General features: G+C 48.0%; 1 protein-coding gene across 4 annotated transcripts in view; it reads left to right on the top strand.

Annotated features, from left to right (window-relative positions):
* Positions 1–26,319, top strand: part of farp1 (FERM, RhoGEF (ARHGEF) and pleckstrin domain protein 1 (chondrocyte-derived)) — a 372,795-nt gene that overhangs the window by 284,038 nt on the left and 62,438 nt on the right. For all 4 annotated transcript variants that reach the window (XM_085998433.1, XM_085998432.1, XM_085998434.1 and 1 more), the window contains 2 exons: positions 13,562–13,749; positions 23,488–23,577. In XM_085998433.1, the coding sequence (XP_085854559.1) occupies positions 13,562–13,749; positions 23,488–23,577 (278 nt within the window). The remainder of the gene's footprint in view (positions 1–13,561; positions 13,750–23,487; positions 23,578–26,319) is intronic.

The following is a 26,319-nucleotide window of genomic DNA, read 5'->3' as shown; positions in this document are numbered from 1 at the left end:
CCTTCCGTATGGCTCCCGTTTGCACACCCTGATGTCCATGAGGAGCAAACTTTAGCACATAGAGTCAAGAATCATACGGCACAGAGGGAGGCCATTCGGCCCATCGTGCTGGTGCCGGCTCTTTGAAAGATCTCTCCAATTAGTCCCACTCCACCTGCTCTTTCCCCGTAGCCCTGCATATTTCTCCCCTTCAAGTTATTATTTGAATCTGCTTCCACCATCCTTTCAGGCAGCGCATTCCAGATCACAACAACTCACTGCGTAAAAAAAATTCTCCTCGTCTGAATTACCTTAAATCTGAGTCCTCTGGTTACCGACCCTCCTGCCACTGGATGCAGTTTCTCCTTAATTACTCTATCAAAACCTATCATAATTTTGAACACCTCTATTAAATCTCCTCTTAACCTTCTCTGCTCTAAGGAGGACAACCCCAGCTTCTCCAGTCTCTCCACATAACTGAAGCCCCTCATCCCTGGTACCATTTCGGTAAATCTCCTCTGCACCCTCTCCAAGGACTTGGACATCCTTCCTGTTGTGTTTTGAGTTTTGCTTCAATGAAGTTTGTCCCAGTTCCCGGGTGTTACCTGAAGGGGGTGTTGGGGGGCTCGGTTTTACTTTGTCTGCATGGCAGAACCCAAAACTGAAAGTGAAAGACAATGTGCTGTAATGTCCACCCACTTACTCAGTAAATAGTAAAAGGTTCATTCCGTCTCCTCTATTCATTACTGTTCGGTCAAGATGCAATGCTTCCTAAAATGTGGTGCCCAGAATTGGAGACAATACTCCAGCTGAGGCCTAACCGGTGTTTTATAAAGGTTTAGTGTAACTTCCTTGCTATCTGGCACATAACTGGGTTAAACACGCATCTGCAGATTTGACTAAACCAGATGAAGCTTTACCAGGCTTCGTTCTCCCGTCAAAACCACCCACTCCTCTAAGATCATCCTGAAGAACAAAGATAATCCCTGACTGTCTGCTTCACTACTAATTGTCTCCTTAAACCCTTCTTGCATTGTCGCCTCCACCCTCACCTTGAGCAGCAAGTGTGAAGAGTTCATGGATTTCTTTGCCACCATGATAGTGGTCATCCATTCAGCTGTCTCTGCTGATTCCCCTGTTTTCCTTGCCCATCAAGCCAAACCTTCCCCTAGAATCCTCTTACCCTAGCCCTGAGAGCATAAGAACATGAGAATTAGGAGCAGAAGTCGGCCCCTCGAGCCTGCTCCGCCATTCAATAAGATCATAGCTGATCTTCAACCTCAACTCCACTTTCCCGCCCGATCCCCATATCCCTTGATTCCCCTAGAGTCCAAAAATCTATCGATCTCAGCCTTGAATACAAGCAATGATTCAGCATCCACAGCCCTCTGGGGCAGAGAATTCCAAAGATTCACCACCCTCTGAGTGAAGAAATTCCTCCTCATCTCAGTCCTAATTGGCCGACCCCTTATCCTGAGACTGTGACCCCCGAGTTCTAGACTCTCCAGCCAGGGGAAACAACCTCTCAGCATCTACCCTGTCAATCCCCCCCAGAATCCTGTATGCTTCAATGAGCCACTATCTCTAGCTACTCCCACCTCCCCCGTGCCCTCTCTGAGCTTGTCGCTCCCATGAGACCCACCTCATGCACTGGTGACCCCTGAACTGCTGACCACCCAACATTCCTTCCCGGCCCCCTTCCTGACTGCCATTGGAAATGGTTCATTCTCCTCAGCCATCACCTTATCAAAAGCCACCATCTCCCCCTTTGTCACCACTAACTATTGTCCATACTCTGGAATTCCCTTCTTAGAACCCCTCCACCTTCCCTACCTTTTCAGACCCGCCTTGTGTCAACTATGGCTCAGTGGGCAGCACTCTCGCCTCTGAGTCAGAAGGTCAGTGGGTTCATAGTCCCACTCCAGAGACTTGAGCACATAATCCAGGCTGACACTCCCAGTGCAGTACTGAGGGAGTGCTGCACTGTCGGAGGGGCAGTACTGAGGGAGTGCCGCACTGTCGGAGGGGCAGTACTGAGGGAGTGCTGCACTGTCGGAGGGGCAGTACTGAGGGAGTGCCGCACTGTCGGAGGGGCAGTACTGAGGGAGTGCCGCACTGTCGGAGGTGCCGTCTTTTGGAGGAAACATTAACCGAGGCCCTCTGAGGTGGACTTAAAAAATCCCACAGTACTATTTTGAAGAAGGGCAGAGGGGTTTGCCCCGGTGTCTGGGGCCAATATTTATCCCTCAATCAACATCACTAAAACAGATTATCCGGTCATTATCACATTGCTGTTTGTGGGAGCTTGCTGTGCGCAAATTGGCTGCCGCGTTTCCTACATTACAACAGTGACCACACTTCAAAAAGTACATAATTAGCTGTAAAGCACTTTGGGACGTCCTGAGGTCGTGAAAGGCGCTATATAAATACATACATGTTCTTTTAAGTATTTTTTAAAAATCTGTCTCTTTGACCAAGCTTTTGGGCAGAATGGCTGACTTCAATTATCCAAAGATAAATTGCATCTCCTTCTTCATCATGAACCTACCGGATTGTCATAAAAACCCATCTGGTTCACCAAGGTCCTTTGGGGAAGGAAATCTGCCGCCCTTACCCGGTCTGGCCGAGATGTGACTCCAGACCCACAGCAATGTGGCCGACTCTAAACTGCCCTCTGAAATGGCCCAGCAAGCCACTCAGTTGTACCAAAGCACTACAAAGTAGTATCACCACATGGACTGCAGCGGTTCAAGAAGACTGCTCACCACCACCTTCTGAAGGAATGGGCAATAAATGTTGGCATTGCCAGCGATGCCCACGCCCCGTGAACAAATTTTTAAAAAAAAGGTGCTGTACAAATGAAAGTTGAATTCCACCAAATTTTGGAGTACTACTTCCCTAAATAGAGTAATGCTATCTGAGCATTCCACGCGCCCCCAATGGACCCTTTCATTCCTACAATCACAGTCTTCTATGAAAACAGAGGCAGATAGGCATTTGCTATCTACATGCAAAGATTTCCTATTATCACCATGTGAAGTTATCCATTTTGGTAGGAAAAATAGAAAGGCAGAGTTTTTTAAATGGTGAGAGATTGGGAAATGTTGGTGTTCAGAGGGACCTGGGTGTCCTTGTACACGAATCACTGAAAGTTAACATGCAGGTACAGCAAGCAATTAGGAAAGCAAACGGTATGTTGGCCTTTATCACAAGAGCATTTGAGTATAAGAGTAAAGACGTCTTACTGCAATTATATAGGGCCCTGGTGAGACCACACCTGGAGTATTGTGCACAGTTTTGGTCTCCTTACCTAAGGAAGGATATACTTGCCATAGAGGGAGTGCAACGAAGGTTCACCAGACTGCTTTCTGGGATGAGGCGATTGTCCTATGAGGAGAGATTGAGTAGACTAGGCCTATATTCCCTAGAGTTTAGAAGAATGAGAGGTGATCTCATTGAAATATACAAAATTCTTACAGGGCTTGACAGGGTAGATGCAGGGAGGATGTTTCCCCTGGCTGGGGAGTCTAGAACCAGGCGTCACAGTCTCAGAATAAGGGGTCAGCCATTTAGGACTGAGATGAGGAGAAATTTCTTCACTCGGAGGGTGGTGAATCTTTGGAATTCTCTACCCCAGAGGGCTGTGGAGGCTCAGTCGTTGAGTATATTCAAGTCAGAGATCGATAGATGTTTGAATATTAAGGGATATGGGATAGTGCAGGAAAGTGGAGATGAGGTATAAGATCAGCCATGATCTTATTGAATGGCGGAGCAGACTCGAAGGGCCAAACATAGAAACATAGAAGATAGGAACAGGAGTAGGCTATTCGGCCCTTCGAGCCTGCTCCGCCATTCAACGAGATCATGGCTGATCATCCAAACCCTAGCACCCGGTCCCTACACAGACAGCCATCCCACCCAAGCCCTATCCCTGTAACCCCACGTATTTAATCCCCCCTAACACTAAGGGACAATTTTTTATCATGGTCAATCAACCTAACCCGCACATCTTTGGACTGTGGGAGGAAACCGGAGCACCCGGAGGAAACCCACGCAAACACGGGGAGAATGTGCAAATTCCACACAGACAGTCACCCGAGGCCGGATTTGAACCCTTTAACTATTATTTTCCTTTTATTTCCCTTTATATTACCTGCTCCCTCTTCGCCTTTCCAATCTTTTATTATTTCTATATTCCACTTGATTTTCCCTTTGTATTATTAGCCTCAGGTTTGTCACATGCCCCTCTCTTCAATCTCGCTTTAATTTCAGTTCCTTACTCAGTCAAGAAACTCCAGCTTTTGTAGCATTCCTTTCTTGTGGGAATATGTCTGGTCTGTTCCCTAATTAGCTCCTGTTTTCCCCATTGCCTGTGGTTTATCTGCCAAGTTTCCACTCCAAATTATCTGGACCAATTGCAGATGCCCTTCCAGCGTTCTCTCGATTCGGGAGCTGCATATGTCACTCCGCTATTTAAGAATAGCGAGAGAGGGAAACCAGGGAATTATAGATCAGTTAGCCTAACCTCTGTTGTCGGGAAATTACTAGAGTCTATAATTAAGGATAGGGTGACTGAACACCTCGAAAATTTTCAGCTGATCGGAGAGAGCCAGCATGGATTTGTAAAGGGTAGGTGACTAAAGTCGTGGACAGGGGAATGTCTATGGATGTTATTTATATGGACTTCCAGAAGGCATTCGATAAAGTCCCTCATAAGAGACTGTTAGCTAAAGTTGAAGCTCATGGAATCGAAGACAAATTATTGACCTGGTCAGGAAATTGGCTGAACGGCAGGAGACAGAGAGTGGGGATAATGGGCAGGTACTCTAACTGGCAGGATGTGACTAGTGGTGTTCCGCAAGGATCTGTGTGAGGCCTCAACTATTTACCGTATTTATTAACGACTTAGATGATGGAATAGAAAGCCATTTATGCACTATAATGTGGATAAATGTGAGGTTATCCACTTTGGTGGCAAAAACAGGAAGGCAGATTATTATTTGAATGGCAATAGATTGGGAGAAGGGGAAGTGCAAAGAGACCTGGGTGTTCTTGTGCACCAGTCGCTGAAGGTAAGTATACAGGTGCAGCAGGCGGTTAAGAAGGCAAATGGTATGTTGGCCTTCGTAGCAAGAGGGTTCGTGTACAGGAACAAGGATGTCTTGCTACAGTTGTACAGGGCCTTGGTGAGACTGCACCTTGAGTACTGTGTGCAGTTTTGGTCGCCTTACCTGAGGAAGGACGTTCTTGCCATGGAAGGAGTGCAGCGAAGATTCACCAGGCTGATACCTGGGATGGCAGGAATGACGTATGAGGAGAGATTGTGTCGATTGGGCTTATACTCACTGGAGTTTAGAAGATTGAGAGGGGATCTCATCGAAACTTATAAAATTCTGTCAGGCCTGGACAGACTAGATGCAGGAAGGATGTTTATGATGGCCGGGGAGTCCAGAACCAGGGGTCATAGTCTAAGAATAAGTGGTAAGACATTTAGGACTGAAATGAGGAGGAATTTCTTCACCCAGAGAGTGGTGAACCTGTGGAATTCTCTGCCACAGAGGGCGGTGGAGGCCAGTTCATTAAATATATTCAAAAAAGAGTTGGATATATTTCTTAAGGCTAAAGGGATCAAGGGATATGGGGAGAAGGCAGGGACAGGGTACTGAATTTGGATGATCAGCCATGATCTCATTGAATGGCGGAGCAGGCTCGAAGGGCCGAATGGCCTACTCCTGCTCCTATCTTCTATGTTTCAAAGATCCACGTTTGCTGATGACAGAAAGATAGGCAGCATTGTAGGCAGTGTAGGTGAAAACATAAAATTACAAACAAAGAAAGACTTGCATTTATATAACGCCTTTCACGCTTTACAGCCAATGAAGTACTTTTTGAAGTGGAGTCACTGTTGTAATGTAGGAAATGTGGCAGCCAATTTGCGCACAGCAAGCTCCCACAAACAGCAATGTGATAATGACCAGATAATCTGTTTTAGTGATGTTGGCTATTAATAGATTAAGTGAATGGGCAAAACTGTGGCAAATGGATTTCAATGTAGGCAAATGTGAGGTCATCCAATTTGGACCTAAAAAGGATAGAACAGGGTACTTTCTAAATGGTGAAAAGCTAGAAACAGTGGAGGTCCAAAGAGACTTGGGGGTCCATGTACGTAGATCATTAAAATGTCATGAACAGGTACAGAAAATAATCGAAAAGGCTAATGGAACGCTGGCCTTTATATCTAGAGGACTAGAATACAAGGGGGTAGAAGTTATGCTGCAGCTGTACAAAACCCTGGTTAGACCACACCTGGAGCACTGGGAGCAGTTCTGGGCACCACACCTTAGGAAGGATATATTGGCCTTGGAGGGAGGGCAGCGTAGGTTTACCAGAATGATACCCGGACTCCAAGGGTTAAATTACGAGGAGAGATTTCACAAATTCCCTGGAATTTAGAAGGTTGAGAGGTGATCTGATCGAAGTTTTCAGGATATTAAGGGGAACAGATAGGGTAGATAGAGAGGAACTATTTCTGCTGGTTGGGGATTCTAGGACTAGGGGGCAAAGTCTAAAAATTAGAGCCAGACCTTTCAGGAGTGAAATTAGGAAACACTTCTACACACAAAGGGTGGTAGAAGTTTGGAACTCTCTTCCACAAATGGCAATTGATGCTAGATTAATTAATTTTAAATCTGAGATTAATAGATTTCTGTTAACCAAAGGTGATATGGGGCAAAGGCGGGTATATGGAGTTAGGTTGCAGATCAGCCATGATCTCATTGAATGGCGGAACAGGCTCAAGGAGCTAAATGGCCTCATCCTGTTCCTATGAATTCTCTTTTTCATAGGGCCGTAGAATCATACAGCACAGAAGGCAGCCATTTGGGCCATTGTACCTGTGCCAGCTCTTTGAAAGAGCTCTCCAATTAGTCCCACTCTTTCCCCACAGCCCTGCAAATGTTTCCTCTTCAAGTATTTATCCAATTCCCTTTTGAAAGTTATTGAATCTGCTTCCACCGCCCTTTCAGGCAGCGCGTTCCAGATCATAACAACTCGCTGCGTAAGAAACATTCTCCTCATCTCACCCTCTGGTTCTTTTGCCAATTCCCTTCAATCTGTGTCCTCTGGTTACCGACCCTCCTGCCACTGGAAACAGTTTCTCCCTATTTACTCCATCAGACCCATTATCTCATTGAAATGTGCTTTTGTCCAGTCGTGTACCTATGTCTCTTCCCTTTCCTTTTCAATTTATATTTTGAACTTTCAATAATTTGATGGTCACTAGATGTTCCTCTACCTTTGCTTTTTCCTACTTGATCGAGTTCATTTCCTTGATCCAGCACTGCCTCCTCCCTTGTTGGATTAAAAACATACTGATCTAGAATGCAATCCTAGCTACATTACAGAAACTGATTCCCAGTTCCAATACTTCCATTACCTTTGCTGCACTTTATCTTTGGGTAATTAAAGTCAGCCATTCTGTATAATTTGCCTATGTATCTCTTCCTTGATCTCATTGCCACTGATTTATGATCAATTAATCAACTCCTATAATGTAATCAGTTCCCTTTAATATCAGTCTCAGCCATGGCTCAGTGGGCAGCACTCTTGACCTTGGAGTTAGAAGGTTGTGGGTTCAAGGTCCCCACTCCAGCACAAAAATTTAATCTGACACTTCCAGTGCAATGCAGAGGGAGTGCTGCACTGTCAGAGGTGTGTTTCAGATGAGACATTAAAACTGAGGCCCCGCCTGCTCTCTCAGGTGGACGTAAAAGATCCCATGGCACTGTTTTGAAGAAGAGCAGGGGAGTTAACCCTGGTTTCCTGGCCAATATTTATCCTGCAATCAACATCACTAAAACAGCAGATTATCTGGTCATTATCACATTGCTGTTTGTGGGAGCTTGCTGTGTGCAATTTGGCTGCCGTGTTTCCCACATTACAACAGTGACTGCACTTCAAAAAGTACTTAATTGGCTGTAAAACGTTTTGAGACGTCCTGAGGTTGTGAAAGGCACTATAGAAATGCAAGTCTTTCTTTGCTTTCTTATTCTTTAAATCTAATCAAAAAGATTCAGCCCGAGATCATTTTTCTCTTCTAATGTTGTAATGGAATCTTTGAATAATGCAGCCATCCCTTCTTTCCTACTCTATCCCTTCTGAATATTTTATATCCAGAAAAGTTCGGCTCCCAAACCTGCCCTTGCCTTAGCCATACTTCTATGAACATAAGAACATAAGAAATAGGAGCAGGAGTCGGCCATTCGGCCCCTCGAGCCTGCTCCACCATTCAATAAGATCATGGCTGATCTTCGACCTCAACTCCACTTTCCTGCACTATCCCCATATCCCTTGATTCCCTTAATATCCAAAAATCTAACGATCTCTGTCTTGAATATACTCAATGACTGAGCCTCCACAGCCCTCTGGGGTAGAGAATTCCAAAGATTCACCACCCTCTGAGTGAAGAAATTCCTCCTCATCTCAGTCCTAAATGGCCGACCCCTTATTCTGAGACTGTGACCCCTGGTTCTAGACTCCCCAGCCAGGGGAAACATCCTCCCTGCATCTACCCTGTCAAGCCCTGTAAAAATTTTATACGTTTCAATGAGATCACCTCTCATTCTTCTAAACTCTAGAGAATATAGGCCTAGTCTACTCAATCTCTCCTCATAGGACAATCCCCCCATCCCAGGAACCAGTCTGGTGAACCTTCGCTGCACTCCCTCTATGGCAAGTATATCCTTCCTTGGGTAAGGAGACCAAAACTGTACACAATACTCCAGGTGTGGTCTCACCAGGGCCCTATATAATTACAGTACGACATCTTTACTCTTATACTCAAATCCTCTTGTAATAAAGGCCAACATACCATTTGCTTTCCTAATTGCTTGCTGTACCTGCATGTTAACTTTCAGTGATTCATGTACAAGGACACCCAGGTCCCTCTGAACACCAACATTTCCCAATCTTTCACCATTTAAAAAGTACTGCTTTTCTATTTTTCCTACCAAAGTGGATAACTTCACATTTCTCCACATTATAATCCATTTGCCATGTTCTTGCCCACTCACTTAGCCTGTCTATATCCCCTTGAAGCCTCTTTGCATCCTCCTCACAACTTACATTCCCACCTAGCTTTGTACCATCAGCAAACTTGGATATATTACATTTGGTCCCCTCATTCAAATCATTGCTGTAGATTGTGAATAGCTGAGGCCCAAGCACTGATCCTTGCGGTACCCCACTAGTTACAGCCTGCCAACCTGAAAATGACACGATTATTCCTACTCTCTGTTTTCTGTCCGTTAACCAATCCTCAATCCATGCGAGTATATTACCCCCAATCCCATGAGCCCTAATTTTGTCTAATAACCTCTTGTGTGGCACCTTATCAAATGCCTTCTGAAAATCTAAATACACCACATCCACTGGTTCCCCCTTATCTATTCTGCTAATTACAATCTCAAAAAACTCTTAACAGATTTATCAAACACGATTTCCCTTTCATAAATCCGTGTTGACTCTGCCCAATCCTATTATTATTTTCTAAGTGCCCTGTTACCACCTCCTTAATAATAGATTTTTGCATTTCCCCTACTACTGATGTCAGGCTAACTGGTCTGTAGTTCCCCGTTTTCTCTCTCCCTCCTTTCTTAAATAGTATAAATGCCATAATATCATGCCTCCCATATCAATTTGAGCTTCTGATAGACCGATTTTATTCAGAATACTTTGTGCATTTATGTGCAACCGTTCTAAACCTACCACTGCCTATGTGGCCCCATAAACATGCCTGGTTAGTATTTATTATCTGTCAAGCATTAATGATTGCTTTTCTGCCTTTCTCATCAACGAAGCAGGCATCAGGAGTTTGAAATACTGCTTAAGCCAGAAATGTAAGCATTTTGTTCCAAATTGCACCTAAAGAACTCTGTGAATGCCCAACTGAATCCTTTTCACTGTCGGTGTGACAGTGTTGGTACCAGATGTCGTGCAATTGCACAGATTTATCACGTGTGACTTTCTTGTTATAGTGTGTGTTGTTCCCCAGTCCCGCATCACCAGATTTTGAGATCAGAACAAATTAAACCTTGTTATTTTGCTGTTCCGCACAGAGGGTTTCTATTATTTTTAATCACAGTGTATGTGAGCATACATTAGTGTTAATAAAGCTGGTCTCTGTGTCGTGAACTGCGCCGTTTCTGGTACCATGTTGGACGTGATTAACTCCCGGTCCATCGTACACCAGCTTGAGTAATGATGGCCTTGGTGGGTAGTGTTGGCACAGGGACATAACTGCTTGGCATGGTTTCCTACAACAACAACTTGCATTTATATAGCGCCTTTAATGTAGTAAAACGTCCCAAGGCGCTTCACAGGAGCGATTATCAAACAAAATTTGACACCGAGCCACAGAAGGCGATATTAGAACAGGTGACCCAAAAGCTTGGTCAAAGAAGTAGGTTTTATGGAGCGCCTTAAAGGAGTAGAGAGAGAGGCGGAGAGGTTTAATACACGGTCGCCAGTGGTGATGTGATGAAAATCGTGGACGAACAAGAGGCCAGAATTGGAGGAGCGCAGAGATCTCGGGGGTGTTGTGGGGCTGGAGCAGTTTACAGAGGTAGGGAGGGGCTGAGGCCATGGTGGGATTTGAAAACAAGGATGAGAATTTTGAAATCGAGACGCTGCTTAACCGGGAGCCACTGTAGGTCAGCGAGCACGGGGGGGTGATGGGCGAATGGGACTTGGTGCGAGTTAGGACACGGGGCAACCGAGTTTTGGATGACCTCAAGTTTATGGAGGGTGGAATGTGGGCGGCCGGACAGGAGTGCGTTACAATAGTGACTACACTTCAAAAGTACTTCATTGGCTGTAAAGCGCTTTGGGACGTCCTGAGGTCGTGAAAGGCGCTATATAAATGCAAGTTCGTTCTTTCTTACAAGCAACGCTGGTACTTTAATGTCCAGCTGGTATTCTAGTACCAGTTAAACATGAGCTGAACCAAGACGGCGTGAGATAGAATAAGGTAAGGAGGAGTTTGACTTAATAATTGAATTTAAAAGGGAGACATTGTCATCCCCAGTGGGAATTTAAATTTATGTCGCAAACACCTCGGTCCCATTCAGAGTGTGTGTGTGTGCCGGGGGAGGGGAGCGAATGAGCTTTCTCTCTCTCTCTCTCTCTCTCTCTCTCTCCAGCCCAAGAGTTGCCACTTCTGTTGATTTAGTGTTAATACGTTGACAAATTACTAGCGGAGTCTCATTATAATATGCAATGGTCATCATTTAAAGCTGCTTGTGTCTGGGGTATTCTATCGTTACTGGAGTCTCTTTTTTTTGAAGAACAAGAACAAGTGGTTCTGCCATTATTTTTTCCCCATCAGCATTCCTTGTGGAAATGCTCTGGGATATTACTGCAGTCTGGGACTAGTCTCACCCCGCTGCTCGGTGCAAGCTCAAGTAGATCCAGCTGCCGGCTGGGTTTGAACTCGTACCGCTGGCAGGAGGCTTTTAAAGAGCTTCTGCACTTCTAATGTAACGTGGACCATCGGTCTTTCATTATTCATGGGATTAAAGAAACTCCTCATCGTACACGCGTGCACACAAATGCTCGCATACACCCTCGCTCGCACACACACACAACCACACACCTACACACCCACATACGCACACACACACCCACATACATGCACACGCACACATAACCACACACCCACATACGCACACATAACCACACACCCACATACGCACACGCGCGCGCACACACACAACCACACACCCACATACGCGCACACGCACATACGCACATAACCACACACCCACATACGCACACGCGCGCGCACACAGATCCACATATGCACGCACGCACACATAACCACACACCCACACACGCACACACACACAACCATACGCACACATAACCACACACCCACATACGCACACGCGCGCGCACACACACCCACATACGCGCACACACACACACAATCACACACCCACATAATCACACACCCACATACGCACACACGCACACATATCCACGCACGCACGCACACACACACCAGCAAACGCTCGCGTACACTCACACGCACGCCCCCGCCCCCGCACACGTGCGCCCCCCACCGCACAAACTTTAAACAGTTCAATTGTTCAATCTCAATTGCAAACCATAGAATAACCAGTGTTAGAATCGACGAGCCCTTGAATCTGGACCTAATCCTGAAGACCTATAGCATTTCCCTCTAACGAATATACTGCCCCCGCAACCCCCCCCCCCCACAATCCGAGAGGTCGGGCTGTCATTTCTGTCATGTTGCCATGGCAATCTCGAAATCCATTACCCTGGCACAGCACAGATGATGTCTTCAGGAATCTGATGTGCTTCTGTTAATCGTGCATTATTACCGCTCGCCTTCATTGCACATTGCCGAAGAATCATTAGTGACATCTTGCATATGCCTGCCAAATTAAGCAATAATTGGAGTGCAGCATTCACACACCCACAGCCAGGCTTCTTCCTGCTTTTCATTTGTGCAATAAAAGGAAAAATCATATCGTGGGCAACATTCACGTCCCCGTGACCATAACCGAATTGAACCTGCCTTTAACACCCAACATCCCCTCAAGGCAGCCAGTGAACCTGTTAAACCTGCAAGAGGGCGTTTTAAGTTGAAGATGTCTCGTAAGACTCTTTACCATAGAATGTCACAGCACGGAAACAGGCCATTCAGCCCATCACATTGATTGGTGCTGATGGTGTTTCTCTACATAAGCCCCCTTGTCTAATCCCACTCTCTTGCGCGCCCCCCTCCGCCCATCCTTTTAATCAATTCTTTATTTTTCTTATCAAGCAACTATTTCATCCCTTTCTGAAAGAAGCAATGACCTCTGATGTCTGGAATGGTTTGTGTCTGACAATTCCACATTCTGACCACCCGATGTGTAGATACATTTTTCTACCTCTCTCTCTCCTCTTTAATTCTGTTTCTTGATACTAAGTTAATCCATAGAACAATTTAATATTTGGTTGCTTTCCTGACATGAAAGTAGAGCGTGGAATTATTATATTTCTACTTTTTTGTTTATCTTCCCGTCAATAACATTGTGAAATAACAACAGAAGACGCTGGAAAAACTCAACAGGCCAGGGCAACATCTGTGGAGAGAGAAACAGAGTCAAAGTTTCAGGTCGAAACCCTTCGTCAGGACTGAGAAAAAAAGGCAGGAAATGAAACAGATTAAAAGGCAGTTTGGGGGCTGGGAAATGGGGGAGGGGGTGAAAGAAGAGACATTAAGAGATATTCAAGGTGAGACGAGATGGTAATAGGACAGGTAAAGAAACAGACAATGGCTCGAGATGGAGTGTGAAATGCACTGGCAGAGTGAGAGACAGCTGCCGTGTGGGAGAGAGAAAAAAGGAAAAGGCACAAACCAAAAGTGTGGATAAAAAATAATAGGGGCCGAGGTTATGATCTGAAATTGTTGAACTCGTTATTGAGTCCGGAAGGCTGTATGTGAATCTCTGCTTGTGCCTGGGGTTGGGGGGGGGGCTTGAAAGTGTAACGTGAATTCCTCTGCTTGTTCCAGGTTCCCTGGCGTGCAGCCCTCATGTGTCGGAACTCTCGCTGAATTCGCAAAGTGGTCCCGGTGTTCAGAACCTCTCCCTGTCTCCCAGCCTGAGCCCAGACGGCAAACAGAACTCGCCATTGATGACTCCACTGCTGACAGACGCAGCCTGCATCAAGACCGACGACGAGGAGGAAATGAGGAGAAAGGTATGGGAGCAATTACCCCGCCGCAGTCCCAGCAGCCAAGCAATGTCACGGCTGCGATAGCGATGATGCTACACTGCCAGAAATCTCATTTCAAATCGGACATCCACTGTATTTGAGCCATGGGCACGTCGACTAAACTAAGCCAATGAATTGTAGCGTTACAAATCAAATGCTTATTTTGGATGCTTGTAATCCAGTTTCTTTTGGCTTGAAATTTGAGATTTAAATTAATTTAAACGGATTTAATGTAATTGCCAAAAGAACCAGAGGGGAGATGAGGAGAATTTTTTTTACACAACGAGTTGTTGCGATCTGGAATGCGCTGCCTGAAAGGGCGGTGGGAGCAGATTCAATAGTAACTTTCAAAAGGGGAATTGGATAAATACTTAAAGGGAACGATTTGCAGGGCTACGGGTAAGAGCAGGGGGAGTGGGATTAATTGGAGAGCTCTTTCAAAGAGCTGGCACAGGCACGATGGGCCGAATGGCCTCCTCCTGTGCTGTGATTTGTATTTTATTTTAACACAGAAAATGGAACAATTCTGTTACAATACATTTCAGGAATTGATTGAATTCGGGTAAGTACATAAGAGGGATATACTTTATTTTTCATGAATTCACGAGGTACATTTGGTACGTGTTAGATTAGATAAATATAACTTCCAAAAAGCGAAGTCTAGAAATTCTGCACCAAACAATGTTTGACTGGGAATACGCAAACCTCTATGGAAACTATATGTTGCATTAGTCAGTAATAGTTGTTAGAAGCTCATCCTGCTTCAATCATGTTGATTCTTGCCATAGTGAGAACTTCATTTCCTTTATGACATTGTACTATGGCTTGTGTTGGAGATACTAAGTCAAGTTTATATGGCATCTGCCCATCTGCTGTTGAAACCCTCACCTGTGCCTCTGTTATCTCTGGACTCGGCTATTCCAACACACTCCTGATCGGCCTATCATCTTCCACCCTCCATAAACTTGAGGTCATCCAAAACTTTGCTGCCCGTGTCCTAACTCGCACCAAGTCGCGTTCGCCCATCACTCCTGTGCTTGCTGAGCTACATTGGCTCCCAGTCCGGCATCGCCTCAATTTTAAAATTCTCATCCTTGTTTTCAAATCCCTCCATGGCCTCGCCCCTCCCTATCTCTGTAATCTCCTCCAGCCCTACAACCCTCCAAGATCTCTGAGCTCCTCCAATTCTGGCCTCTTGAGCATCCTTGATTTTTATCGCTCCGCCATTGGTGGCCGTGCCTTCAGCTGCCTGGGCCCTAAGCTCTGGAATTCCCTCCCTAAACCTCTCCGCCCCTCTCTACCTCTCTCTCCTCCTTAAAACCCACCTCTTTGACTAAGCTTTTGGTTATCTGCCCTAATATCTGCTTATGTGACTCGGTGACAAATTTTGTTTGATAATCGCTCCTGTGAAGCGCCTTGGGACGTTTTAGTATGTTAAAGGCGCCATAAAAGGCAAGCTTTTGTTATTACATAGTAGCTCTATAGAAAGCATCAGAACAGCTATCCAGAGATTATCACATAAGCCGGGCTGACACTCCAGTGCAGTACTGAGGGAGCGCTGCACTGTCAGAGGTGCCGATATTCAAAGGAAACGTCTGCCCTCTCAGAAGGACGGAAACGATCCCGTGGCACTCTTTCGAAGACGAGCAGGGGAGTTCTCCCCGGTGCCCTGGGGCCAATATTTATCCCTCAACCAACATCACTAAAAGAACTGGTCATTATCTCATTGTTGTTTGTGGGAGCTTGCTGTGCACAAATTGTCTGCTGCGTTTCCTACATTACAACAGTGACTACACTTCAAAAAGTACTTCATTGGCTGTAAAGCGCTTTGGAACATCCTGAGGTGGTGAAAGGCGCTGGAGAAATGCAAGTCTTTTTATATTATACACATGGAGACAAGAATGCCTCTGAACCCTGTTAATCAAATTATAAAACGTCAAGCCACTGGAGAAAGGGGAAGTCAAAAATCAGCGCTTTAAATATTATTGGGCCTGAATCTTCAGTCGGAGGCTTCCCGCGGGCGAATGCATCCGAACCGCAAGTAAACTCCGCACCTACCTGATGATCCTGGCAGTTTGGACACTCGCGCTCCCGGGCTTCTACGCGTGCGCCTGCGTAAAGGCCCACGTATCCCAGGGTGCGCAGGCGGCTCGCGAGCGTCCCTGGCATCACGCGGGCCGGCCCCACCAATCACAAAGGTGGATCCCCATTAGGCTTCTGGGGATTCAATTTACGTACAGAACCCCAATAAGCATGAATTAGGGATCCATCTTAAAAAAAAACTCAATTACACACCAGTTAAATAAAAATAAATCATTAAATGTTCAAAATTAATTAAAATACAATTTAATTAAACATTTAAAACAAAAATTAAATTTTTGGAAAATAAATTTAGACATTTTAGAGGGGCCAAAAATAACGTAAACTAATTTTAAAGTTTTTTTATGTTTAAATAATTTTTTAAAAATTATTTTAATATTTATTTAAACCCATACGCTGTGACATGAAGCTTGTCATTCATGTGGAAATGACTTATGAAACAATACTGGGCGGCCTGCTGGCGGCGCTGTCCAGGGAGAGTATAAATACTCGGGCACGGGGCCAGCTTGCTCAGGACATTCTTTAACAGGAACTAGTGAAGGACAACTAGATCTCCATGTTGAAAAACAGTTGATTAAAGCCTTGTTTACTACTCAGACCAGGTGCCTAGTAGTTTTCTTAACGTCACGTTGGTAAAAGAAGACCCTATGCCTGCTTTTACCAGGCTGAAGAGTTTCACTGGTATTCGCTGGGCAGTAGGTTGGGGCAAATAGCCCCGACCCCCCCCCCACCGGCGAGTGTCCATTTCCCAGGGATGCGGACAATGTGTCGAGCTGAAACTTGACATCGCAATTCCGGGTTTTCGCGCATGTGCACATCGCACACGGAGACCCGGAACCTGCGGGGCCCTTACGGCCGCCTACGCGGTCATAGGCCGCCGAAAAATCCGCACCATTGTTAGCCAACAGTGTGTGTAACTCAAAACTTTTGGAAAGCACCCTTGCCCCTGAATGGACTGTTCCTGTTCACTGTCAGCCAATGGTACGGCCTGTTGAAGAGATGATTCGCTACAGGCAGAGTGACACTGATTGGATAATTCAGTGAGACCCTGTGATGGTGAATGTAACAAACGGAGATTTCCTCATTCCTGGATAGGAAAGATTCTCCTTGTACTTACATGTTTAAAATAGTTTTTAAAACAGTCTTAATATTTTTCCTGACGTCTTGAGTGTGACAATATATAAACCGTAATCAGCACAAGCCTTCACAAAGAAATGGAGTATAAATAGCCTGAGAGTTCAAACTTTGTTTTTTTTATTAATGAAGGCAGGTCAAGTTATCCAAAAATGCCAAGATTTTAAAAATAGTAAAATAACATCCCTTTCCTCTTTAATTGTGGCCTCGGGGGTTGTGCAGAGCGATTTCCTATTCAACATAACACCCTTCCGGAATTCTGGTATGCTGATAGGAAAGGGCATCAGGGAATGTATGTAATGTGGTGATATTCATTCAGTCATAAAACACAGAAACTAGTGCCCCCAGGTTCAATAAGCCACTGATTATCAGCCACTGATTATCAGCTGTATAATTAAGCTCCTTGCATTAAATGGTCTCCGCGCTCAGTAAGAATCAAAACCTCAGACCAATAATACAATCACTTTCAAATTTCAGACTTTTAAGATCGTAGAATCATAGAACGATGCAGCACAGAGGGAGGCCATTCGGCCCATCGTGCCTGTGCCAGCTCTTTGAAAGATTCTCTCCAATTAGTCCCACTCCCCCCTGCTCTTTCCCCATAGCCTGGAACACAGGAACAGGAGGAGGCCGTTCAGCCCCTCGAGCCTGTTCCACCATTCAGTGAGATCATGGCTGATCTGCGACCTAACTCCATCTACCCGCCTTTGGCCCATATCCCTTAATACCTTTGGTTAACAAAAATCTATCAGTCTCAGATTTAAAATTAACAATTGATCGAGCGTCAATTGCCGTTTGCGGAAGAGTGTTCCAAACTTCTACCACCCTTTGTGTGTAGAAGTGTTTCCCAATTTCACTCCTGAAAGGTCTGGCTCTAATTTTTAGACTTTGCCCCCTCGTCCTAGAATCCCCAACCAGCGGAAATAGTTTCTCTCTATCGACCCTATCTGTTCCCCTTAATATCCTGAAAACTTTGATCAGATCACCCCTTAACCTTCTAAATTCCAGGGAATACAACCCTAGTTTGTGTAATCTCTCCTCGTAACTTAACCCTTGGAGTCCGGGTACCATTCTGGTAAACCTACGCTGCAATTGTTTCCCCTTCAAGTATTTCTCCAATTCCCCTTTTGAAAGTTACTATTGAATCTGCTTCCACCGCCCTTTCAGGCAGCGCGTTCCAGATCACAACAACTGGCTGCGTAAAAACATTCTCCTCGTCTCCCCTCTGGTTCGTTTGCCAATTACAACAACAACTCGTATTTATACATCGCCTTTAACGTAGTAAAACGTCCCACGGTGCTTCACAGGAGTGTTTTAAGACAAAAATTTGACACCGATCCACATAAGAAGAAATTAGGGACAGGTGACCAAAAACTTGGTCAAAGAGGTCGGTTTTAAGGAGCGTCTTAAAGGAGGAGAGAGAGGCGGAGAGGTTTAGGGAGGGAATTCCAGAGCTCGGGGCCCAGGCAGCTGAAGCCACGGCCGCCAATGGTGGAGCGATTAAAATCAGGGATGCTCAAGAGGCTGGAATTGGAGGAGCGCCGAGATCTCGGGGGGGTTGTGGGGCTGGAGGAGGTTACAGAGATAGGGAGGGGCGAGGCCATGGAGGGATTTGAAAACAAGGATGAGAATACCTTAAAGTATCCAGTATTTCACTTTCATTCTCAGTTGAAAAAGGGAACTAATTTCCGCCACGAGCTGTCACTAATGCGTTTATTGTCTGATCAGCTGGCAACTAATAATAAAACCCGTCATCGTCTCATTAATTTGCAACCCTCTTCTAATCTCTATATGTACACAACACAATTAGTGCAATAGAATGGAGAACCCAAATGTTAAAAGAAATAAATGTATTTATTTTATTTTTATACCCTTTTAGGCCTGAAAATGTTGTGAATTACTAGAGAAAAGGTTTGGTGATTTAACCTAGGAATGGGCACCCTCTAATAAGAATGTAAGAATTAGGAGCAGGAGTCAGCCATTCGGCCCCTCGAGCCTGCTCCGCCATTCAATAAGATCATGGCTGATCTTTGACCTCAACTCCACTTTCCCGCCCGATCCCCATATCCCTCGATTCCCCTAGAGTCCAAAAATCTATCGATCTCTGCCTTGAATATACTCAACGACTGAGCCTCCACAGCCCTCTGGGGTAGAGAATTCCAAAGATTCACCGCCCTCTGAGTGAAGAAATTTCTCCTCATCTCAGTCCTAAATGGCCGACCCCTTATTCTGAGACTGTGACCCCTGGTTCTAGACTCCCCAGCCCGGGGAAACATCCTCCCTGCATCTACCCTGTCAAGCCCTGTAAGAATTTTGTATGTTTCAATGAGATCACCTCTCATTCTTCTAAACTCTAGAGAATACAGGCCTAGTCTACTCAATCTCTCCTCATAGGACAATCCCCCCATCCCAGGAACCAGTCTGGTGAAAGACAGAGAAAGACTTGCATTTCTATAGTGCCTTTCACAACCCAAAGCACTTTACAGCCAATGAAGTACTTCTGAAGTGGAGTCACTGTTGAAATGTGGCAGCCAATTTACGCACAGCAAGCTCCCACAAACTGCAATGTGATAATGACCAGGTCATCTGTTTTTTAATGAGGTTGATTGAGGGATAAATATTGGCCCAGGACATCGGGGAGAACTCCCCTGCTCTTCTTCGAAATAGTGGCCGTGGGATCTTTTACATCCACCTGAGAGAGCAGACGTGGCCTGGGTTTAACGTCTCATCTGAAAGACGGCACCTCTCACAGTGCAGCACTCCCTCAGCACTGCACTGGGAGTGTCAGCCTGGATTTTGGTGCTGAAATCCCTGGAGTGGGACTTGAACCCACGACCTTCTGACTCAGAGGCGAGCGTGCCAGAACTTAGCCAAGTCTGAGATTAGCATCAACTTTGCTGTAATTTTCTGTGGTACTTCATCAATTGAAAATCCATAGAAACCACTCCCACTGCAATTCTTCTGTCCCGCCCCTCTTATTTCTTCAAAGAATTCTTTAAGGTTGGTCAAGCGTGAATTCTGAACATGTTGAGCCTAATTAACTCATCCAAGTGCTCAGTAATTTCCTCCCACATTACAGTCTGCATTAGACTAACTAGTCTTTGGTTGCATTGTCAGCTGAGGCTCGGTGGGCAGCGCCCACGCCTCTGAGTCAGAAGGTCGGTGGGTTCAAGTCCCCACTCCAGGGACCTGTGCACAAAATCTAGGCTAACACTCCAGTGCAGTGGTGAGGGAGCGCTGCACTGTTGGAGGGGCAGTACTGATGGAGCGCCGCACTGTCGGAGGGGCAATACTGAGGGAGCGCCGCACTGTCGGAGGGGTAGTACTGATGGAGCGCTGCACTGTCGGAGGGGTAGTACTGAGGGAGCGCTGCACTGTCGGAGGGGCGGTACTGAGGGAGCGCCGCACTGTCGGAGGGGCAATACTGAGGGAGCGCCGCACTGTCGGAGGGGTAGTACTGATGGAGCGCTGCACTGTCGGAGGGGTAGTACTGAGGGAGCGCTGCACTGTCGGAGGGGCAGTACTGAGGGAGCGCCGCACTGTAGGAGGGACAGTACTGAGGAAGTGCTGCACTGTCAGAGGGGCAGTACTGAGGCGGCGCCGCACTGTAGGAGGGACAGTACTGACAAGGCACTGCACTGTCGGAGGGGCAGTACTGAGGGGGCGCCGCACTCTCGGAGGGGCAGTACTGAGGTAACGCTGCACTGTCGGAGTGGCAGTACTGAGGGAGTGCTGCACTGTCGGAGGGGCAGTACTGAGGGAGTGCTGCACTGTCGGAGGGGCAGTACTAAGGGAGCGCCGCACTGTCGGAGGGGCAGTACTGAGGGTGCACCGCACCATCGGAGGGGCAGTACTGAGGGAGCGCCGCACTGTCAGAGGGCCAGTACTGAGGGAGCGCCGCACTGTCGGAGGGGCAGTACTGAGGCAGCGCCGCACTGTAGGAGGGGCAGTACTGAGGGAGCGCCGCACTGTCGGAGGGGCAGTACTGAGGCAGCGCCGCACTGTCGGAGGGGCAGTACTGAGGGTGCGCCGCACCATCGGAGGGGCAGTACTGAGGGAGCGCCGCACTGTCAGAGGGACAGTACTGAGGGAGCGCCACACTGTCGGAGGGGCAGTACTGAGGCAGCGCCGCACTGTCGGAGGGGCAGTACTGAGGGTGCGCCGCACCATCGGAGGGGCAATACTGAGGGAGCGCCGCACTGTCGGAGGGGTAGTACTGATGGAGCGCTGCACTGTCGGAGGGGTAGTACTGAGGGAGCGCTGCACTGTCGGAGGGGCGGTACTGAGGGAGCGCCGCACTGTCGGAGGGGCAGTACTGAGGGAGTGCTGCACTGTCGGAGGGGCAGTACTGAGGGAGCGCTGCACTGTCGGAGGGGCAGTACTGAGGAAGTGCTGCACTGTCGGAGGGGCAGTACTGAGGGAGCGCTGCACTGTCGGAGGGGCAGTACTAAGGGAGCGCCGCACTGTCGGAGGGGCAGTACTGAGGGAGCGCCGTTCCATCGGAGGGGCAGTACTGAGGGAGCGCCGCACTGTAGGAGGGACAGTACTGAGGAAGTGCTGCACTGTCAGAGGGGCAGTACTGAGGGGGCGCCGCACTGTCGGAGGGGCAGTACTGAGGGTGCGCCGCACTGTCGAAGGGGCAGTACTGAGGCGGCGCCGCACTGTAGGAGGGACAGTACTGACAAGGCACTGCACTGTCGGAGGGGCAGTACTGAGGGGGCGCCGCACTGTCGGAGGGGCAGTACTGAGGGAGTGCTGCACTGTCGGAGGGGCAGTACTGAGGGAGCGCTGCACTGTCGGAGGGGCAGTACTGAGGAAGTGCTGCACTGTCGGAGGGGCAGTACTGAGGGAGCGCTGCACTGTCGGAGGGGCAGTACTAAGGGAGCGCCGCACTGTCGGAGGGGCAGTACTGAGGGAGCGCCGTTCCATCGGAGGGGCAGTACTGAGGGAGCGCCGCACTGTAGGAGGGACAGTACTGAGGAAGTGCTGCACTGTCGGAGGGGCAGTACTGAGGGGGCGCCGCACTGTCGGAGGGGCAGTACTGAGGGTGCGCCGCACTGTCGAAGGGGCAGTACTGAGGTGGCGCCGCACTGTAGGAGGGGCAGTACTGACAAGGCGCTGCACTGTCGGAGGGGCAGTACTGAGGCGGCGCCGCACTGTAGGAGGGACAGTACTGACAAGGCACTGCACTGTCGGAGGGGCAGTACTGAGGGGGCGCCGCACTCTCGGAGGGGCAGTACTGAGGTAACGCTGCACTGTCGGAGTGGCAGTACTGAGGGAGTGCTGCACTGTCGGAGGGGCAGTACTGAGGGAGTGCTGCACTGTCGGAGGGGCAGTACTAAGGGAGCGCCGCACTGTCGAAGGGGCAGTACTGAGGTGGCGCCGCACTGTAGGAGGGGCAGTACTGACAAGGCGCTGCACTGTCGGAGGGGCAGTACTGAGGCGGCGCCGCACTGTAGGAGGGACAGTACTGACAAGGCACTGCACTGTCGGAGGGGCAGTACTGAGGGGGCGCCGCACTCTCGGAGGGGCAGTACTGAGGTAACGCTGCACTGTCGGAGTGGCAGTACTGAGGGAGTGCTGCACTGTCGGAGGGGCAGTACTGAGGGAGTGCTGCACTGTCGGAGGGGCAGTACTAAGGGAGCGCCGCACTGTCGGAGGGGCAGTACTGAGGGTGCACCGCACCATCGGAGGGGCAGTACTGAGGGAGCGCCGCACTGTCAGAGGGGCAGTACTGAGGGAGCGCCGCACTGTCGGAGGGGCAGTACTGAGGCAGCGCCGCACTGTAGGAGGGGCAGTACTGAGGGAGCGCCGCACTGTCGGAGGGGCAGTACTGAGGCAGCGCCGCACTGTCGGAGGGGCAGTACTGAGGGTGCGCCGCACCATCGGAGGGGCAGTACTGAGGGAGCGCCGCACTGTCAGAGGGACAGTACTGAGGGAGCGCCACACTGTCGGAGGGGCAGTACTGAGGCAGCGCCGCACTGTAGGAGGGACAGTACTGAGGAAGTGACGCACTGTCGGAGGGGCAGTACTGGGGGAGTGCCGCACTGTCGGAGGTGCCGTCTTTCAGACGAGGCCCCCGTCTGCTCTCTCAGGTGGATGTAAAAGATCCCACGACACTATTTTGAAGAAGAGCAGGGGGAGTTCTCCCTGAGGTCCTGGCCAACATTTATCCCTCAATCACATTGCTGTTTGTGGGAGCTTGCTGTGCACAACTGGCTGCTGAATTTCCCTACATTCCAACATCGACTACATTTCAAAAGTTACCTCATTGGCTGTGAAGTGCTTTAAGACGTCCTGAGGTCGTGAAATGCAAGTCTTTGTTTTTTCTTTTTTGATTTACACCCTTTCCATCACCTGCGAGTCTGTGTGTTCTGTCTGCCAATTTTTATTTCTATTTATTCTGGGCAAGACTACAAATAAACTGATGGAAATAAATCAGATAGCCGCTATTGATGTGTTGGATGTGTGGTGTTTTGAATTTTTCAGCGGTTCCCCGCAGACAAAGCCTACTTTATTGCCAAAGAAGTATCAACTACCGAACGAACCTACCTGAAGGATCTTGAAGTCATCACAGCGGTAAGGAGTGAGCCAATCTCTGGGTGTGTTTTACAGTGACGCTCTGTGTTGGCCTATCAGAGCTAAAGGGTGGGGAGGGAGGTGGGGGATGGGGTCAGTCATCACTCTTTAGCTGTTTGACACGGCTCTGGATGGGAAGCTCCTCTCATCCACTGTTAGGAAGAGAGGTCTGTGCTGAGCCCCCTCGATGGCTGAAATAGGAATTCCATAGTCTGATTTGTTACCGTGTCTGTCTGTGTGTCTATCTGTCTCTGTCTGTCCGTCTCTCGGGTCTATCTATCTGTCTGTCTCTGGTATGTGTGTCTGTCTGTGTGTGTGTGTGTGTGTATCTCGGGTGTGTCTGTTTCTGTCTGTGTCTATCTGTCTGTGTCTCGGGTCTGTCTTCTGTCTGTGTCTATCTGTCTGTGTGTCTGTCTGTCTCTGGTATGTGTGTGTGTGCCTCGGGGGGGTGTCTGTGTGCCTCGGGGGGGTGTCTGTCTGCCTCGGGGGGGTGTCTGTCTGCCTCGGGGGGGGTGTCTGTCTGCCTCGCGGGGGGTGTCTGTCTGCCTCGGGGGGGTGTCTGTCTGCCTCGGGGGGGTGTCTGTCTGCCTCGGGGGGGTGTCTGTCTGCCTCGGGGGGGTGTCTGTCTGCCTCGGGGGGGTGTCTGTCTGCCTCGGGTGTGTCTGTCTGCCTCGGGTGGGTCTGTGTGTCTCGAGTGTGTGTCTGTGTGTCTCGAGTGTGTGTGTGTGTGTATATCTTGGGTGTGTGTCTGTCTGCCTCGGGTGTGTCTGTTTGCCTCGGGTGTGTCTGCCTGCCTCGGGTGTGTCTGCCTGCCTCGGGTGTGTCTGCCTGCCTCGGGTGTGTGTGTGTCTGTGGTGTGATTGCACCGTGTTAATGGCCGAGCCCAACACGATCGGGCGTAGTTTGGCCTGGTGGTGTCACACACTTCGGGTGCGCCGTGCCTGTACATTGCCAGGGCAGGAAAATTGGTCCCACTGTTTGTTTCAGTTTGTTATTTACTGTAGTCGTGGTAAGTATTTTTATTATAAGAATTGGCTGGTGATTCATTCAGTAACAAGAATATTCTTGCTAGTTAGAGCTTTGAGTCCTATTGTTCGAAATGATTTGAGTGACTGAACGGGGTAACAATCTGTCTTGGACAACAACTCGAAACAGATGTTATCCACCCGCCCGGTATTCAGCTCTATTCGAGTCAGCGGAGCTGAATCTGGGGCGGTATGTAGGGCGGCCGATAATGATATCGCCTATTCTGCGCTTGCCCCACCCCACTCAATGTAGGGTTGCCAACCTTCCAGGATTGGCCAGGAGTCTCCAGGAGTGAAAGACTAATCTCCAGGACCCTGCTGCCAGCAAAAACCAGGAGGAAAATCATTAGAAAAGTGTGTTTTCGGCACTTTGTTTGAACGCTGTTAGTTTAATGGTTATAAAAATATTGGGAGATGGTTGCGGGGGGGAGAAAAGGCTGTTTGGAAGGGGCAGGACGGTTGGAGGTGGGAGGTCTTGTGGTGAAACCTCCTGGAATAGGTCCAACCAGAGTTGGGAACCCCACCCCAAGATGAACATCTACCCCAGTGAGTGCATTGACTACATAAGGGAGGGAGGGAGCTCATTGTTATTCGCGTTAGGAGTGATGGAGCATGCTTGTTTTGTGAACAGGTGATTCCAGTCATGGCAAAATATTGAAACCCAACTTGTAATAGGCTCCGTGCAGCTGTGTTCAGTCTCGAGCAGTAACAAAGAAATCTGCTGGGCGTTTTGGGGATTGCTGTTTGCCATCGCTCCAAACGGGCAGTTCCACAATAAGGTCTCGTGCTTTTTAAAGCCCGACTCTAAAGATGCTGTGACTCAGAATCAAACCCGCATCATTGAAAGATAGAAAGATTCGCTTGGCAAAAATGAAAGAAAGAAATTGCTGGTTATTGACTTTTTGGAGAGACTGGAGAAGCTGGGGTTGTTCCCCTTAGAGGGGAGATTTGATAGAGGTGTTCAAAATCATGAGGGGTCTGGACAGAGTAGATAGAGAGAAACTGTTCCCATTGGCGGAAGGGTCGAGAACCAGAGGACACAGATTTAAGGTGATTGGCAGAAGAACCAAAGGCGACACGAGGTAAAACTATTTTACGCAGCGAGTGGTGAGGATCTGGAATGCACTGCCTGAGAGGGCGGTGGAGGCAGATTCAATCGCGGATTTCAAAAGGGAATTGGATAAGTACCTGAAGGAAATTTTTTTTTGCAGGGCTATCGGGAAAGGGCGGGGGAGTGGAGTGGGACTGGCTGCAGTGCTCTTGCAGAGAGCCGGCACGGGGCTCGAGGGGCCGAATGGCTTTTTTTCCGCGCTGTAACCATTCGATGATTCAAGTTCATCCGCAAAACAAGGGTGAAAGATGAAGAAACTTGGCTAAAAGCAGCATAGTGCCATGGAATTTAAGATTATTGCGATTACAAGCTTCGCAGGAATAACTTAATTTTCTTTACAGCCTGAATGGTTGCGGAGAAACCTTGCGGAATAAATGAGACAGCAAACGTTGCGGTTTTATTTTTCAAACATTTTCCCCTGGTGCTTATAGTTTCTCGGGCAAATGCATGGGACTGAACGCAGAATTACTGCCGCTAACGTCAGTCATTGGAACAAATTGATTTGGTTCCAAATTGCTTCAAAACAGGAAATTGAATAAAACAAAAAGATTAGGTTTGACTCCTCATCATTAAATAATTATGCATTTCATTTCAGACGCCCTTTAA

The sequence above is a fragment of the Somniosus microcephalus genome, chromosome 10 (assembly GCF_052327205.1).
Source record: "Somniosus microcephalus isolate GS21.2 chromosome 10, FLI_Smic_1.0, whole genome shotgun sequence".
Classification (NCBI taxonomy): Eukaryota; Metazoa; Chordata; class Chondrichthyes; order Squaliformes; family Somniosidae; genus Somniosus; species Somniosus microcephalus.
Note: the sequence above shows the minus strand (reverse complement) of the source record. Positions and strands in the feature narration are given on the sequence as shown.